This window comes from Netta rufina, assembly GCF_964035555.1.
Source record: "Netta rufina genome assembly, chromosome: Z".
Lineage (NCBI taxonomy): Eukaryota > Metazoa > Chordata > Aves > Anseriformes > Anatidae > Netta > Netta rufina.
In genome coordinates, this window is record NC_140126.1 from 57,016,873 (window position 1) to 57,034,970 (window position 18,098).

General features: G+C 39.6%; 1 protein-coding gene across 1 annotated transcript in view; it reads left to right on the plus strand.

Annotated features, from left to right (window-relative positions):
• Nucleotides 1-445: 445 nt before the first annotated feature.
• CAMK4 (calcium/calmodulin dependent protein kinase IV) overlaps nt 446-18,098 on the plus strand; it is a gene marked incomplete at both ends in the record, with an annotated part of 157,510 nt that continues 139,857 nt past the window's right edge. Inside the window, one exon of the mRNA XM_084305542.1 lies at nt 446-630. Within this exon, the coding sequence (XP_084161668.1) occupies nt 446-630 (185 nt within the window). The remainder of the gene's footprint in view (nt 631-18,098) is intronic.

Sequence of the window (18,098 nt, forward strand, 5' to 3'; positions counted from 1 at the left end):
CCACACCTGGAACCGGGAAAACGGAGCAGCACCCCCGGTGCCTCGCGGGCTGTGCATCCTTCCCGGTCTGCCCCCCCTCTCCCCGGCTGTTCTCCGACCCCGTGCCGGTGCCTCTCCCTTCCTCAAGTTCTCCCCAAATTGGGCCGGGCCGGGGGGCGCCCGTGGGCGGCTCCGTGCTCCGCGACCCCCGCCCCGGGGCGGCTCCGTGCGACCGCCCCCTGCCGCCCCCCCCCAGGGCTGGGGGGAGCCGCTGCCGCCGCCTCTGCTCCAGCCCGGCCCGGCCCGGCGGGGAGGGAGGAGGAGGAGGAAGAGGAGGAGGAAGAAGGGAAAGGGAGGGAGGGAAGCGGAGAGGGAGGGAGGCGAGGTGCCGCCGCCAGCAGCTTTGTCGCTCTTGCTTTCTGCAGCCGGTGCGGAGGAGGGGGCAGCCCCCGCCTGGCGTCCCGGCATGCTGAAAGTCACCATGCCCTCCTCCTCCTCCTCCTCCTCGTCCTCCTCGTCGTCCTCCTCCTCCTCCTCCTCGGGCTCCGCGGCCGCCGGCCGCCCCGGGGGCGCCGCGCCCGACTACTGGATCGACGGCTCCAACAAGGACACCCTGGCCCACTACTTCGAGCTGGAGTCCGAGCTGGGACGGTGAGGAGGCGGGTTGCGGATGGGGATGGGGACGGGGAAGGGGACGGGGATGGGGACAGGGGTGTCGGGGTCCCCTCCGGGCCGTCACCGCGGCGCTGCCACCTCAGGAGCTGCCAAACTTCGGCGGGCGTGAGCGGCACCGGGGGGGCGCGCTGGGTCTGGCGGCATGCGGGAGGGACGCGATGCCTCCTAGGGACCGCGATCTGCAGACTCCCCCCCAGCCCCCCCAAATAAACCGGTGGTTCCCAGGGGAAGGCGTCAGACCCTTTCGGTAAGCGCGGGTCCACGCGAACAGCCCAGACCCAGCTCTGCATCGGGAAGGGGGTGGGGGGTGGTCGGCATCGCTGTGAGAGCCCTAAAATGCCTGCCTGTTCGCAGCCTCGCTTCATGCGAGAGCTGTTGTCCCTGCCGCCGTGCCAGCACCCTCAGACCTCGGGCTGACAAAACTCCCACCCAAGACAGGAGCCGTGATTAGGCCTCTGCAAGCAGAGCCACACCATTGGAGCGCGGCGCAGGCGAATGAGCTGGTACACGTTCATTCATGAATTCTGCTCTACTGCCCTGATGCTTCTGCATGGCAAGTTAAAGGTCCCAAGTGTTCAGCTGCTCCTTTCCTTCTTCTTTTTCTTTCTTTATCTTTTTTTTCCAAACTGAACCCCTGCGTAAGATGCTGTTGCCAATATCTAATGTTCAGTTTTCCCTTTCTAAATGCAGTTGTTGGTTTATGCTGCATTTGTGGGTAGAAAATAACATACTCAAAAAGAAAAAAAGAGGAAACTGAAAGTTTCATTAAATGTCTCACACTAGACCATTTTAGTTAGTAAACCAGTAGATAACAGTAATTGTTAATTTTGACAACAATCAACTATTAAAATCCTGGATGACAATAGGAAATCTGCAGGTAATAACATGGTTGCCTTGGTACAGTATTTTCGCAGGAAGGACCTGCAGTGAAAGGTACTCCTACAAAGAACACCTGTGATTGCCATACTGTAACTAGCAGTGGTAGGAAAGGCTGTAGCAACACAATATAGCATTATTCTTCACTTGCTGGCTGGGTCTCAAGTATTTGCTGCTGCCTTTTTGCCACTATTGCTACTCATGCTAGCCACATTTAAATAGGCATGGGATTGTGTACCTTTTTCCATCTTGTGCTTCACTACACACCTATGCAGGAACATAAAAACGTAAAGGAGGAAATAGTCATGTTGGTTTTGTTTTCAGACTTAACACAGAAGTGTGTGCTGCTGAGCAACAGCAGTAGGTAGCAACTCTGCCACCTGTATTGATACTGCTATCAATGGTCTATCAAGAGTCCTTTTAGCATGCCTGCCAGAGACTGTGGGCTTAATTTTTGAGGAGTTTGTGTTGCTGATGCATCATGTATTTATTCTATAGCTTGGGAGAAGGGGTAAAAAATGTGAACTTTCCTGTCTGAGGAAGGCAGAATCAACAAAAGCTGCAGTACAGTGGGGTTTTTCTACCTTGCACGGTGAGACAGTAGATGCTGAAACCCCAACAGAGGGTTTGGATAAGAAATGACCACACCCTAACAGTGCAGAGAAGTAAGCCACTAAACCTACTGTGCTATTGGACGGAATCAGGAAATAAGATTTCAAATAAAAGTAGGAAGCAAATAGGAGATAAGAACCATCTTAAACAAATACCATGGGGTAAGTATGGGAGCAAGAAGAACTCAGAGTGGTGCACACTTTGAAGGGGAACTGCACTCAAGGATTTGGCAGCAACATCTTAGTCTGCAGGTCCCAAGGCTGTTCTGGAGATCCATGCATTATGTGCTACCATCCAGAGTGATGCTGCATATCTCAGACCCCTCTAGCAGCTCAGGTGTGTCTTAGCAAATCCAAAAGAGATCCAACAATTTCTCTTGGCTCCTAAGTGTAATATAAAATTGTGTTGTATCCTCTTGGTAATCTTGTCTTCAACCTTTTAATGTTGGAGGTAATTTCGAGTACATCTACGAAGAATACACAGTGCTTAGGTTAGTGATGGTGAAAACATATCTGGATCAGGCTGAAAAATGTGGGCATATCATCCTGTTAGATGCAGTAAGTTGAAATAATAAACTAAGTAACAGGTGGTACTATCATGAAATGTCTTTAACAAGCACAGGGACTGGAAGATGTCTTTCGTTAGACTGCAATGACATGTATTTGGACAGTGGTTGCCCAGAATGGGAGTGCCCTTTCCACACAGTGTGCCTGGCAAATCCCTAAGCCATGGCAGCTAGAAGTTCTTTCTTGTGTGACCAACTAAGGAGTCATGGAGAGAAGAGGAGGAAGCTTCTGCTAGCAGGAAAAAGGCTAAAAAACTTGGCTAGGAGTAAACAGTCAGCTTTCAACAGGGGGATTCCACAGGGATCAGTTCATTGGGCCATGCTGCTCAAAATACTCATACATAAGGGGCTGGAGAGTGATATTTGCTTATAGAGGGTTTTTAAAGGCAATATGAGTTATTGGAGAAAGACATTAGTGGACTGATAGGACATTTAAATGGCAGATGAAATTCAGTTTAGATGAATAAATGCACATGGGGCTAGGGGAGAAAACATTAAGCTGCACATAGAAAGATGAAATCTGATTGAATTGTTATAGTTGCAGTTTACAGCTTTATGAAAGTACTGGCTCTGTGCACCCTAGTGATTAAAAATCCTCCAAATAAAATGTTGGTGTCTATTTTCTTTTCCTTGTAAACCCTATAGTGAGGCTAAGACAGATTCGGGGGGTGTATATGCCATGGAACACCTGGTTGGAGGTTTTCTTTGGTGCATCAAGCAAAGCCAGCAGGTCAAAGATGAATAACAGGACTTAAGACCATTTCAGCACAGGGCGTATTTAAGTGGTGGATCTCATGGCCACTGGATACTGTGGATGCTGAAAACTTACCTTGGTACAATAAGCAGCCAGGCAAGTTTACACTAGGGAAATCCTTTCAGACTGCCAATAAAAAAATATACTGATTATTGAACTGTAAGCTGTTCAGTGTTGTGGCAATATCCTTTGACAGTATTGATACGTTTGCTCTATTCACATTCTTCTGTGTTTGGCCCCTGTTAGAGACAGTGTTCTGGCTGAGACAGAATTTTACTTTCACCCAGGATGGCTTACTCAATGTTTGCCTGCTCATCTTCCCTTTAGTGCATTTCCAAAATGCTGTAAAAATGATATTTTTTTCTTTGTTTTAGGAAGATTATTTGTTACTTCCCTGAAAATAACAACATTGATGAGTTGTGGATTTTTGAGTTTTGTTCAGAGTCTATTTCAGCTAAAAGCTTATTTTCTACACTCTCTTGGAAAAAGATTTTATTAATTTTAGGTTCTAAGCCTGTACATTCTTTAAAGACTAAAATCTTTTGTTAGTCTTGTATAGCCCAAGCTATATCATTTGGTAAAATGTTTCCAAAATCAGGATTAGCATAACAGCATTAAATGAAGGAAGAGGATATTCAGTAAGAAATATTTTGATACTCACCCATATTACAAAAATTTTGCTTTGTTGGAATTTTAATAAATGTTCTACTTATTACGCCCTCTCTTTTGCCTTACCGTGCCAAACTTCACAAGCATTTGAGTTGAAACTAATGCTGTTATTGTAGGCATACTGCAGATCTATTAAATGATCAAGAGCAGTTGGAAGTATCTACTACCAAAATATTTGGGACTTTCTTTTAGTTTCTTAAATAAGATCAAAAAGAACAAACTCAAAAGTCACTTTGTGTGTGTGTGTGTGTGTGTGTGTGTGTGTGTGTGAGTGTGTGTGTGTGAGTGTGAGTGTAAGAAGGAGTCAGGATCTTCCAAGGTTACATTTTACTTAGTTGTGTGATCCTTGCTGAGGACCTGGAACTGAAAGATGCTTGGTACTTGCAACTTTGAATTGACAGTGTGAGCTGAATGTCCTTGAGGAGTTCTGAGCACAGAGAGTTTAAATCCAAAGAGTGGTTTACACTCAAGATTTCAGTGTGCAGGATAACATTTCTTAGTCTGTCAATCCTGTTTATGAATGCTGACATAGTAGCATTTACTTTTGCAATGGCAGCAGTAGATGAAATCAGGCAACTCCTTTGTATAAGCTTCATTTTATAGAAATGGGTTGCTTTTGCACTTAATGCTTTGAAGTTCAAACAGATTTTGCTTTGAAAGTGTTCCAGTTAGTTTCTCTTCCATTCATCCATTTTAAAAAAATATAGAAAGTGGGACTTATTTTCTGTCTCAACAGTCGTTTGTTATACAGACTGTTTGCCATGTTCACTTTGAAAAACACTTGGTCATTTTTCATTGGGATGCATTTAAAGTAGGTCACTCCCTTCTTCAGCAGCACTTCTTACTTGTTTGTGACTTTCAGTACTGGGCTTGAGGATTTTGTAGGGAGACATGTGTGCTGCTGATAGTACCCGGTGCTAGCTGTCTAAAAATTTTGGGGGGGGGGAGGGAGGGAGGAGGAGGTGGGCTGCTTTGATAAACCAAATTGAGAATTCCACATGGAGAATCATCTTTGAGCAGGAACTGCACGGGTAGACTTGCCTCTGCCCAGGTCATGTAGTGCTACTAATTGCAACTTGCTTTTTACCCTGACAGCTCACACCTGCGGATGAGCAATAGGTGTTTTCATGCAAGCAATTCCTGCTGATCAGCTAGTAGGGAAGATGAGGGTCTGAGGTCTTGCTTAGCATTGTTGTGGTGTATCGGGACCTCGCCTGAGGTAAGAAGATAGGAGTAAGACAGGACATGGGGTCCTTGTGGGTGCTGGCAAAGGCATATGGAAGTAGGTGGACATGGAGAATTGTCTTCATGCATTGCACCAGGTCTAGCTGAAGATTTTCACATCCTTTCCACTTAAAAGGATATGTCCCATCTTTGTCCTTGAAAAATATCTTAAACATGTGACAACAGGCTCTTCCATGGTGAGCATGGGCTTTGCCTCTTCTATTAAAGCTATGCTCTTATGGAGAAGACAGTCCAACTTTAATTTGGCCAAAAAGAGGACATCAGAAATTTTTGTGAAGTGAAATGATGCTCTAAGTGAAGAGAGCAAGGGGTAGGTTGGGGGGGTGTTGTCAGTCATTATTAAAATGTATGTTGACCTACAGAGAGTCATAAACAAAAAATTATATCCAATAATGAATTCTTTCTATGGAAGCTCTAAAGCTTCTCAGTCCAATGTTCTGGGTGAAATGCATGGAGTTGGTACCAGGAACCAGAGCTTGTCATGGTAATAACCCACATTTTGACAACTAAATCACTTTATTTGGTGAAGGGAGAATATTTTCTTCTTTGCATCTTGTTCAATTCAGTAGTTTGATTCAGAACGAAAAAAAAATAGGTATTGAAGAAATAACTAAAGAAAATTTCCTCTATGATTCTTTAATTAAAAGAAATTGAGAATAGACATACCATTTCACCTAAAGGTCTCTAATAATGGAGAAAAATGGGCAGGTATTTTGGAGAAAAAAAAAAAAAAAAAAGGTAGGCATGTGAACCTTGTCATGGAAGATTGTTATTAACTCTTGTTGTCCAAACACCTGTCTCAGATGCTTAGATACTTGTCTAAAAAATAACTCTGTCAAAACATCAGACTGTTGTTTAAATTCCTTTACAGTTGGGATTTGTGACAAAACTCTTATTCTCCTGCATCTAGGAGAATTTCTTTGAACTGCTAACTCAGCACTTGCTTCACTGGGGCTTAGAAAATAGATGATAAAATACACATTTTACAATGGATTATGTGTATATCTGATTCCTTTTGATACTTTGATTGAGGCATTACTGCATTACTTCCATCTTGGAATGACAGAAAATAGGTTTGCTACTGTGGATAAAATGTTTATGTCAATGCTTGTGGCTAGTCACATCAGAGAAGCTAAATCTGCCATAGCCTAATGCCTTCTAGGAATAGGTTAATGGTTAATTGGTTGTGTGCAAGGAACTGTCCTGTTACCTCTGCAAATAAACAGATACTCAGATAACTTCGATAACTTTTTTTTTCTTTTTTTTTTAGTACAAGCAGTAATATTTTGTCTAAGTCCTATCTGCATTATTTCAAAAATAGTATATTTTAAATAAGCTTTTCTTCTTCTAAATATGAACTAAAATAGACTACTGATGAGAGCATGTATTTCATGCTTTCATTTACAGAAGCATTGCAATTTTATTTTTATTTTAATTGCACCATTTTTAAAGGGTAATTTGTGGACCCATCTATACTGAAGTTTTAATTTGGGTCATGAGTGAAGTTTTTGAAACAAAAGTCTCAGTTATCCCCTCACACCATGCGTTGCTCATCACCACGGGGAATTCTTGGTGTGCACAGAGCAGACTGAATGCTGAGAAGACACAGTTCAGGCGTACTTAATCCACTCTAACCTCTTGTGAACACTCAGTTCACAGGACCAGGTTATAGCTAGTCTGAAGTAAAAACTGCATAAAGTTGGTATGTTGGTATTAGCATGTTGACAAGATCTGTTGCTCTCCTACTGCACCATACTATGAACTAGTGCATATCTAGATTATATGCCCTAGTGATACTGTATTTGAATCTAAATAGTTAATCTGCAAGATGAGAATAGAATGCTTATAGTATCACACATTCAACATAATGCTCAGGTCAATGTCTGTCTACTCAAATTTTAATTAACTTATTAGCTACAGGGAACATATATTATGTTAATGAAAATTTAGTGCATAGAGTGGGCAGTGAAAGGATAGTTAGACCTTGCAGAGTATTGCATTACCTTTGTACTCTTATTAATTAGTCTGTGTACTGAGTGCATTGTTCTGCCAATAAATTGAGCCATTAACATTTTTTTCTATAAAATGAGGGCTGGAGCTTTGAATAGCTGAAATGAGTAGATGATCATTCTGTGTAGTTTTCACAGCTTTCTTGAACTTAACAAAAACTCTTAACAGTTCTATGATAACACTTTTTGAACTATTTTTTCTTTATTTTCAGCTTACTTATTCCTTCAGCCCCTATGCATTTTTGTCATTGGTTTTACTTCTCTTCTTTTTAATTAAATAATGTATTTCTAGTGAAGAAAATGAATAGCTCTTGAAGTAAGTACTCTCAAGAATACTGTAGAAATTTTTTGCGGATACAGCTTATAGGAGTTGAAAGTAATGACATCATTTGTGTTAATACAAGAATATGTCATATTTGAAAAACATTACAGTAGGCTGCAAGGGGCCAGATATAACAAAGTTGTTCTTTTAGCTTGGTACAGAAACAGTATATGTGAAATTGAATAAGTATTTGCAAGTTCAGTTGAAAACATTTTTCTAAGTGCGACTGTATGAAATGCTTAAATGATTCTAGATGGAAGACAGGTAAACTTACTGAAGTCCTGTCATAGAAGAGTTAAATAACTATCTGCTAATTCCACTGTCCAGTTTTAGGTGTGTGTCTGAGTATACACGGTACTGTGCAAGGAATTGTAATGATTGTAAACTAAAAAAAAAAAAACAAAACCAAAACCAAAACAGAATTCAATGGGTAACAGATGTTTAAATGCTTGCTTACACTGCAAATAGCCACATTTCAAAACACTTGTTTTCAATTATGTGTGGTAGTCTGCGGAAGAATACTCGCTCTTTGCTGTTACACATTCATCCAAATGCTTGCTAGGAGGGGCTAGCTATCCACTCCAGAGACTGTAAGACACTCAGATTGAAGAAATTTTAACTCACTGAATATTGTCTGAAAAGGTCAATTGGGAACTAAAGAAGTGGTCATCCCCAGCACTTGTCGTGTGTATAGTGCAAGTAGCTGAGCTGTCTTTTCACAGTAAAGACAAATGTTTTTTGTGTGGTATTAGGCTACCCAGAAAACTGGCATGACTTTGGGAAAGCAACCTTCTAATAAGAAATGTTCTGTTAAAAAAAGTGCAAAGATTGGAATATTTCTTTCATCTATGTAGGTTCAACAATCATGAATCTTAGGAGTTACTATTGCATAAAAAGAAAAAAAAAAAAAAAGTAATCCTTTGCACTTTCATGGTGAAACAGAATTTAGGCCTATACACTTACATATTTACTATTGATTTCTCCATTTAGGAGTTCTTACCGTTTCTGCATTCTCTCTTCACAATAAGCAAACGTTTATTATTTGAACAGAGTCATTAATTTCACAAGGGATAATCTTTTTACAGTGTAGTGATACTTATTTGAGAAAGGGTAGGCAAACATGCCATGAGTTTTAATAATGATGCTGCTTTTAGTTCTTGGTTTGTCTAATATCTTTTTTAGTATTTACAAAATTTAGTATTTTCTGTCTCCCTCATTTTAAAAAATGTATAAGAATGACAGCTTTTACAAACATTCATTGGTACCTTGGAAATACTCTTCCACACGTTAGTGATCCTTCATTTGGCTTTGCATTGCCAGTGTCTTCAGTGAATCAGTAATCACCAGAAAATGCATTTTAACTTACTTGTTCCTGTTCTTAAAAACTAAATTTATCTTCTAAGTTACTTTGCTGTGTTGGGTTTTGGAATCCGAGAGAGCAGCTTTGTGATATGTAAGATGGCATATCATGTAGGATTGTTTGTATTGTGGAAGCACATTTTTTTGTTGTTGTTGTCGCCTTTGCCTTACTTTTCTATCTCAGTGTTGCAAAAGGTCTTTTCAGAGACAGAAGCGCACAGGATGCATTTTTCCAGTTTACCCATATTAGTTTTTAAACATCTGGAAACTTCTGAACAAGCCAAGAGAAATGTACACCTTTCTTTCTCCTCTCCAAGGCCCTAGATTGTAGCCTGTGACACTTTCCCTGCTCTTTCTAACCTGGGAAATAAGACCTGTTCTGGGAGCTAGCTTTATTTTTTGCTGTGACCAGGGTTAGTAGGGAAGGTGCAGGTCAGAGTGATCCTCCTGGCTGGCAGCATGCTTTGCAACAGACTAGATGTACTGGATCTGCTGAGGATTATGTGTCTTTAGGGCAGAATGACATTTCCCCTGAGGCTACTGGGCGGCAAGGGAGGGTTGTGGCTGGGTACGTGGAAGCCTGCATATCTCCTGGGTTAGCTCTGTTTTTTAAGATCTATTAGCATGGTGCAATAGGAAAGATCATTGAGGATGAGATTTTCTAGAACATTTTCCAATGTGGGATGTTTGATAAGCATATGCATTGTGTGTCCTCAATTTCTTAGACTACATAGTGTTTAAAACAGAAAGATAGAGTAGTGGTGATACAACACTATAACAATACCCATTGCTAATGTATGTTTTGTTATAGAACATAAACAAAAATGGTATAGTTACTGCCATAGGTTAAAACACACCGAGTTCCAAGAACCATCAATATTTGCATCCGTTGTTCTGAGAACAGATTTCCAAGGCAGCATTGTGTTATATATGGAGTGGTAATTCGTGTCGAGAAAATGGTTGATATTAATAAAGAAGGGGGAGATTTGGGAATGTGGCCATGGGGGTTGGAAAGCCCCATGGTTGAGATAACATTAGACTCTTAATGACCAGGAATATAAAAGAGTTTAGAGGGGACAAAGAAGGGTGATTCAGGAGACTCCATGTAGTGTCCGGCTTCTTGTTCTCCAGCTGGTCTCTTGTTCTCCAGCCGTTAAGGCATGGATGTTTCTGGGTGTTTGCTGTTGTTGTTACATTCAAAGTTGTCTGACTAATGAAAAGTTGTTTGGAAAAGAACTGCTGTGGAGAGAAGGGTATAAGAGGGGAGCCTGCCCTCAAGATAAAAAAGGCAGCACCATGAAGTTATATCAATAAAGAAGCAGGAAAAAGAAGTGAAGAGGAACAGGCTGGCAGAATGGAGACCAGGACGGGAGCAGGGACATTGATTGCCTCATGAGGATAGGTTTGGCCAGACTCAGCAAACTGCTCAGAGAAGCTCGTACAGAAAGTCACTGGAAGTGGGCGCACTGGAGCTGGAGAGAAGCTCAAGCTGAGAGAAGCGGAGCCGTGCACACAGCTGCCCCTCACTGGTAAACAGTTGCGCATTATGGGGAATCATACGTCCTTAGGAACAAAGACTGTCCTGGTAACCTTACAGCTTATTCTCCTTATTAACAACTGCACAGATTATGAGCCTGAAACGTGGGACCAAACTGAGGTCAAGGTGTGGGACTCTGCAACTAAAAATGACAAGGTTGCAGTGGGATTGCTCGGCACCTGGCAAGCAACCTCTGAGGCCTTAAAGAGCCGTGTGGAGCCACAATCACAAACGTGTGGCTTGCCAGATAGTGAGGGAGCTGCGGGCTCCTTTACTGATCCGACTGCTACGCCATCACCATGCTGCTACAGCCATCGAAGGCTTTTGCTGTTACGCCCCCTGTTGACCTGGACGTGCCTTTTGACCCAGGCCTATTGGCCTTGAAAAGGAGATGGATATGCTTTTCTTCGATCTGGGAAGAATGGGATACATAAGGCCTGAAGACCAAGTTGATTGTTCAAAAGGAATGGAAAATGGAGACTTGTTTGTAATCAACAAAAGGAATTCAAAACGGAGACTGTTAAGTTATGGAACTTAAAGGATTGTTTGTTACCTATCCTGATTGTATGTATGTATAGGCATACTCGGGTTATTATGTAAAGCAGTGTTCTGTATACATGTATTTAGAATGTCTGATGTTTGTGTGTGCGTGTTGGCGGAGCGTAGACTCCCCGCACACCCAGCACTGTTTACTTGCCTTTTATACCTTTTAGAAATATTTGTTTTATAAATATTACAAAATTCAGATTGAATTCAGACCTCATTTATAACAATTGCTTTCCTTGTAAAATAATTCTAAAGATAGGTGACCCTGCATTATGACCTTGGAAGAGACCATTCATTCTGTAACAAGCAAAACTTACATTCTCTTTGAATTTCATCCACAGGGAATAACAGGAGAGTAATTATTTGACATGAACCACCAAATTACATGGTTAGAATTGAATGTTAATTCTAACAGAAGTGAAGTAATTGTCTGAACAACTTAGTGCTGCAGCTTAAGTTCTCCTCTTTTCACATATACAGTTATTCCTGCTAGAATTCAAGAACCATAACATGTAAATCAAAAGATAAAGAAAATAACAACCCATCTGAGGGGAAAAAAAAAAAAAAAAAAAAAAAAGTATGTATTTGTAAAATGTGTTGCTCTTTGACAGTTTACTATCTATTTATCATGGCTTTTCTGGGGATAAAGCACTGGCAAAACAAGCCCAACATTCCAAATGCATAGCCTCAAAAATAGCAACATAAAAATTTAAACCCTTGAACAAATGTATAGTCTCTGCTCAGATGCATAGCTCACTGTGAGCATCCATATGTCGTGAATAAGGTGCCAGAACTGCAACTTTACCTCAGAGCTGATGTCATCTCCTCAGTCCTTTTCTCCAAATTCTCCCCACTAGAAGCAAGTGATGCATCTCTCCTCTGGCTTTTCTCCAGGCTTCTTGGAAAAAGCAGTTGCTCAGGTTTAAGGAAGAACAGAATTCTAGAACAATTTTCTTTTCCTCTGAATATTTTTTCCTTCTTGAAAGTATTAATAGTTTCTTCTGAGCTGAGGATATCATAAATGTATCAATACCATTACTTATATTCTATCTTTAATCTTTAAAACATATTCATATCTACCAGGTTCATTGCCTTTGTGAAATCACACTACATCTTAAAATATTATTTTTTTTGTGTGTGTGTTTTTGATTATGAGGATGACCCTGATTGTTCCACAAACTTTTGGAGAACTGAATATTGCATAAACAAAAAAAGGTTCTATGTATGGTTTGATTTTGTTTTCTAATGCGGTAGCAGAGCATTCTGTGACAGAGGGAGTTTGTCAATCAGATCAGTCATGACAAATTGTGTATAGCTTGTTGGCATTTTTTCATATATAAAAAAATAAATAAAAAATCACTGACACTGGCAGATAACAAATTCATATAAAGAAGTTGAGATTAGCTCAGAAATGAAATCCAGGGTTTCCATTTTAATCTTAATAAACTATATTCAGTGAGCAATTTTGCTGTTGTGAATGAATGAAATAAAGAAGCATGTGAGATCTTAATGACTATCCATGGAATATAGGTCTAGTATTATATTAAAGTACTTTTATATTAATATTCTTATTGATTTTTATTTAAATAATCCTGTTAACAGAGGCACGCTGCCTGTACCAAAGACTGTTGTGCTACACGATTTTATTTGGTTCTTAGTGTTAAAAAATAATACTGTGCTAAAAAGAGTGGATTTACATACCCTTTCTATAGAAGGCTGATCATAATTTGTACAACTTTCAGATGATAATGAGACTTCCTAGGTGCTAATGCTCTTTGGAGACTAAGTTTGAATTTTATTTAAACTAGAGAAAGTATGTCTTTCAGACTTGTTAAATATACAAGATGTTTGCTGTTTGATTTATTAGCTGTCCTGCACCAGTCAAACATTCTGGACCAACAAGAGTATTTGAAGAACATGCTTTTTTTTGGACAAGTGTGTCATGGATGAGTACAGATTTTTTCTTAATCTACATTTCTGGATTAACAAATTACCATTCTGTTCTGGTATATGAACACAGTGCCTTACAGTTTTTTACTTTCCTGGTGGGGAGTGTTTGCTTACTAGCTTTCCATGGTGTTATAAACATAATCGAAGCATAAGGACCTGCAAGATACGTCTGCATGGATGTTTTTACCTTCTGGCTTCATTGGATGCCTCCCACACCAGTTCTTTTTGCTGTAAGAGCAGCAAGCAACCTACCTCTCTAAATTCGCTTCAAGCCCTCATCATTTTCTGGCTTATTAATTTAGTAAAATGAAAAAGAGAAGGGCTGAAAAGTTAATTTTATAATGCAAAGCAGCACTTCATTGAATCACAGAACATCCTAAATTGGAAGGGACCCACAAGGATCATCAAGTCGAACTCCTGGCTCCACACAGGAGCACCCAAAAACCAGACCTTGTGTCTGAGAGCGTTGTCCAAACACTTCTTGAACTCCAGCAGGCTCAGTGCTGTTACCACTGCCCTGGAGAGCCTGTCCCAGTGCCTGACCACCCTCTGGGTGCAGAACCTTTCCCTAACCTCCAGCCTGACCCTCTCCTGTCCCAGCTCCATGCCATTCCCTCGGGTCCTGTCGCTGTCCCCAAAGAGCAGAGCTCAGCGCCTGCCCCTCCACTCCCCTCACGAGGAAGTTGCAGGCCACCAGGAAGCCTCTCCTCAGCCTGCTCTACTCTGGGCTGGGCAAACCAAGGCACCTCAGCTACTCCTCATTCATCCTGCCCTCCAGATCCTCACAATCTTTGTAACCCTCCTTTGGACACTCTAACAGTATTATGTCCTTCTTATATTACAGTACCCAAACCTGTACACGAGGCAAAACACTTACATGGTGTAGATAGTGATTACCATTTAGAATATGACTAGTTGTTGTTGTTGTTTTTTGTTTGTTTGTTGTGTTTTTTGAAGAAAGGAAGATGAAGAAGTATGACAAACTTTTTTTTTTTTTTTTCTTTTCTTTCAGGCTTTGCAGCCAGATGTAAACTGCAAGTGCCAAATTATGTCAGTGGGTATCGGAAAACATGCAAGTTAATTATTTTATTTTAAATTAAATTCAAATCACATCTCACTGCATAATTCATATACTAGGTGTTCAAAAGAAGGTGGAACAGGATTAAAACTGAGTGAAAAAACATTTGATTATTACTATAAGACCTTGCTCAAAGAGTTTATTTGATTGGCAGTAGCATAGAGAGAAGACTCGTCTGTTTCCAGAGAATAATTCATTTAAAATGAGAAAACAATCCAGGTCACCTCCTTCCCCGCCTTCACCTTCTAAGCAGCACAATACCTTTTTGAGTATTTAAAGATTTGGCTTGTTTAGTTCAAAGACAGTAGCCCGAGTTACTGTAAAGTCATTTCAGCTGGCTTGATCTATACTTGTTTATTGTTCTTGCAACAGTAATATATTAAAAAGGAAAGGAACCAAAATTTTTGTAACCTTCTCACATTCTTTTTTCTACATGACTTTAGATAAGATGAAACATCTTTTGTGATGGAAGTAATCAGATTAGAATTTCTCTTGCAGATAACCATCTAAATTAAAGCTGGTGAAATTTATTCTTTAAATAGATTGTCCAACCTACTGTTAGTTTTTCTCCTGTCAGTCCATATTTTGTGAACTGGTTATGTTTGTTAATTCTGAATGAATACAATAAATATTTACCAGATAACCTGTTAAAATAGTTTGACATAGTGCTTCACATAAATCACATGTTTTAGCTGTACTGAATACCTAATAAGATCATTTAATTGTGTTTTTCCCACAGCCCACATGAACATACTAAACAAAATAATAATGTGTAGAAGAGGTGTTATTCATCCATGATGGCATGTAGCCATTGGAAGACCGCATTTCATGCTGTAAAGTCGTGTTTATTAAAGCTTGTTTTATATAAATCATAGAATCACTTAGATTGAAAAGGACCTCAAAGATGATCATGTTCAACTGTTAAATATTCACATTCTTACAATAGTGAATAGCCAGAGATGAGAAACTCCACAATTTCCATCCCATGATTAATTTAAGTATATTGGTCCTTGTTTTTATTTTGATTTAGGGTAAGTAACCAAAGTGTTTACATGATATGGATAATGGACCATTTCAGAGCATGGAATTTTTCAACAATTTTGCATTGAGTTTACGGACACTTTCCCATTTTACATTTTGTGAAAATTAAAGATATTTGTTAATCAAACTAACCAGATTTAAGATCAAATTACATTTATCTATTGTACCAGGGTGCCTTATGAGAATTTTTATGGAAGTGCCTCTTTTTCCTGTTTTCACCTTGTCCTTGATTCCTGTTTGAACTGTCTTTTACATGTTACTCCAAAAGTGGATCATCTTTCATTTGATATATTCTCCTACAGTTATAGAGGGAGTTTGCAGAAATAGCATTTTTCTACTGAATCCAGTTATAAAACTCACAGACTTTTCTAATAAGAACAATACACATTACTGAATGGGATAGGATCAATTTTTGCCTTTCTAGCAACTGTTTTTGTCTTGGTAGCTTATAGCTATCTAGTTGCTTGTTGCCCAGACTCTGTGTGTTCCATTTTCCTTTGGCTTGTGACTGACGAAAATTCTGTTTTATATCAAAGCTCCTGTTATTTGTCTGAAATGCATGCCCTTACATTTAATACTGTTAATTTTTTCCACATTCTTTGTGTTCCTGCTCTCCAAGTAGCACAGTTCTTCCCTTCTGATATTACAGCCCTCTCCTGCATTGTCAATGCCTCCCACCTTTGTCATCATCAGGCTTAAATGTCATAGTTGTAAGTTTGTGCCAAAGTCATTTATGAAAATACTAAAAAGGATGTCTAACCAACCAAAGGAATGTTGTTTAAATATGTGTGTTGGAACAAAATAGAGACACTGAAGTAAAGATGAGCAGTGTGTTTCTGGCAAGTTTTTTATGAGGATTAGATTGCACAGACAAATTTCATAGTCAAGGAGAAAAATCCCCAACAACAAAAGGCTTATAATTTTTTTTTTTCCCTATTATTTCACTTAAACTTGTAATAATCAAAATTCTTACAACATTGGCCATACCAAAGATGAATTTGTTCTTTTTTTCTTCTTTTGATGACTCCTTGCTCTTTTAGCTAAGGATGCCTAGGGCTATTCTCAGTTTCCTTCCTTTAAGCACCTAGTACTTTCATTAGAAAGCAATCTCAACCGACTTTATGCAAAGAGGAAGAAATATCATCCAATATATTTAAAGGGTGCAATGTCAGAAGCTGAAGTGTTGGCCATTCTGCAGCTATCTTCCTGCAATAAGTGCCAAACAAAGATATAATTGGTATGCTAGTCAGAAAGATGTCAAATCTTGATGTTTCAGGGGATGTGAGGGATTAGATTTCGTTATTCAGATAGGTTTCTGAACTACATACCATCTTCTTCCTCCCATTTTAGGAATGTGGATTTATTACAGATGAACTTCATGACTTCTGAATGTAGAAGGACTCAGCTCCAATAATTCTGTAAAAAAAAAAAATAATAATAATAAAAAAATGTTTTTAAGTGGCACTTGAAAATTATGCAAGTATGTGAAATATAGATCCCAATTTGTCCTTGGTTTTCATCCAGCATAATAATTGTAGCCATGAATACTGACTGCAATGGTGGAACGGTGGTATAAAACACTAACCTACATATACATTATGAAAAATCTGGTTTAAACTTATCTGTAAGTTTTATCATTTGAAAATATACTGTGGAGGAATTGGATTTATTTAGTCCAACAGATGGTGTTGGAGAAAGGTGATGATAGCTCCCCAGCAGAGAATCACACCTGTGAAGTAGAATATTTCACTTAAATTTAAGGACTGTTCCTCCATGGAACGGAGGAGGGAAATAACTTGACTGTGATTACAATACCAAATGTAATTCAGGAGAAAGTGTCTAGCCATCTGCAGTTTGGTAGCAATACAAACAGGAGAGACAAGAAATGTGCTTAAAATCTGAATATGGTCATTTTGTGAAAAAGGCTGTGTGACATGGTTGTCCATGGTGCCAACAGCTGTTTTGATGATTCGGGAGAGTTCTTCCAGCATATCTTCAGAATAATTGCATTGATTTTTCAATGTCATCATCTTGTTGATAGCAAGTTCAGTATTGATCTTTTGACATTACCGAGGTACCAGCCAACTTCTGGTCACATTCCTACCTCAAACTGAAATGAAAATCTCTTCAGAAGCTCATATCGTGTTCTTTTACATTGTAAATACCTGACTACTGGAAAGTCTATCCAAAGTGAGGCTATTGTTGTCAGAAATGAGTATGTAGCACACTGGCTATATGTTTTGTGTTGTTTGAAGGAAGTTTAAATTTATAAGTAACTCAAACTATAGGATGGATAAATTTTCTACTCTGCCTAGTGCTGCTATTTCTAGAAGCATCTTATCCAGAAACACTAACCATTTGTTTTCAGAGCTTTTAGCCATTTCAAAAATCTCAGATAAAGTCACATCTAAAAATCCTGTCTTCTATATATTGAGTAGTATGTGCATATATGTTTGCAGTATAAATCTAAAATGAACTGGTAATCCTAGACTACTTTAGCCTTCATAATGTAAGAACAACAGTGCAGGGTCAGATCAGAGGTCTTCCTAGGTTAATACACTGTCTGCAGCTGTAACAAGAAGCAAATACCTATATAGGAGTGTAAGTACAGGGCCAGTGTGTAAAGTTACTAGTCCAGAGCAATACCTCAGCCTTCAAAACTCCAAAGACTAACCTGAAGTTTCAGCTCCATTCCTCATATCAGAATAGTAATGTAGATTTGCATGAAGTGCTCAATATGTTTTGTGGTTTAACTCTGCAGGCAGCTAAGCACGACACCCCACAGCCATTCACTCACTCCTCCCCAGTGGAGTCAGAAACAAGGTAAAACTAGTAGGTTGAGATAAAGACAGTTCGATAGGACAGAAAAAGAAGAGAAATA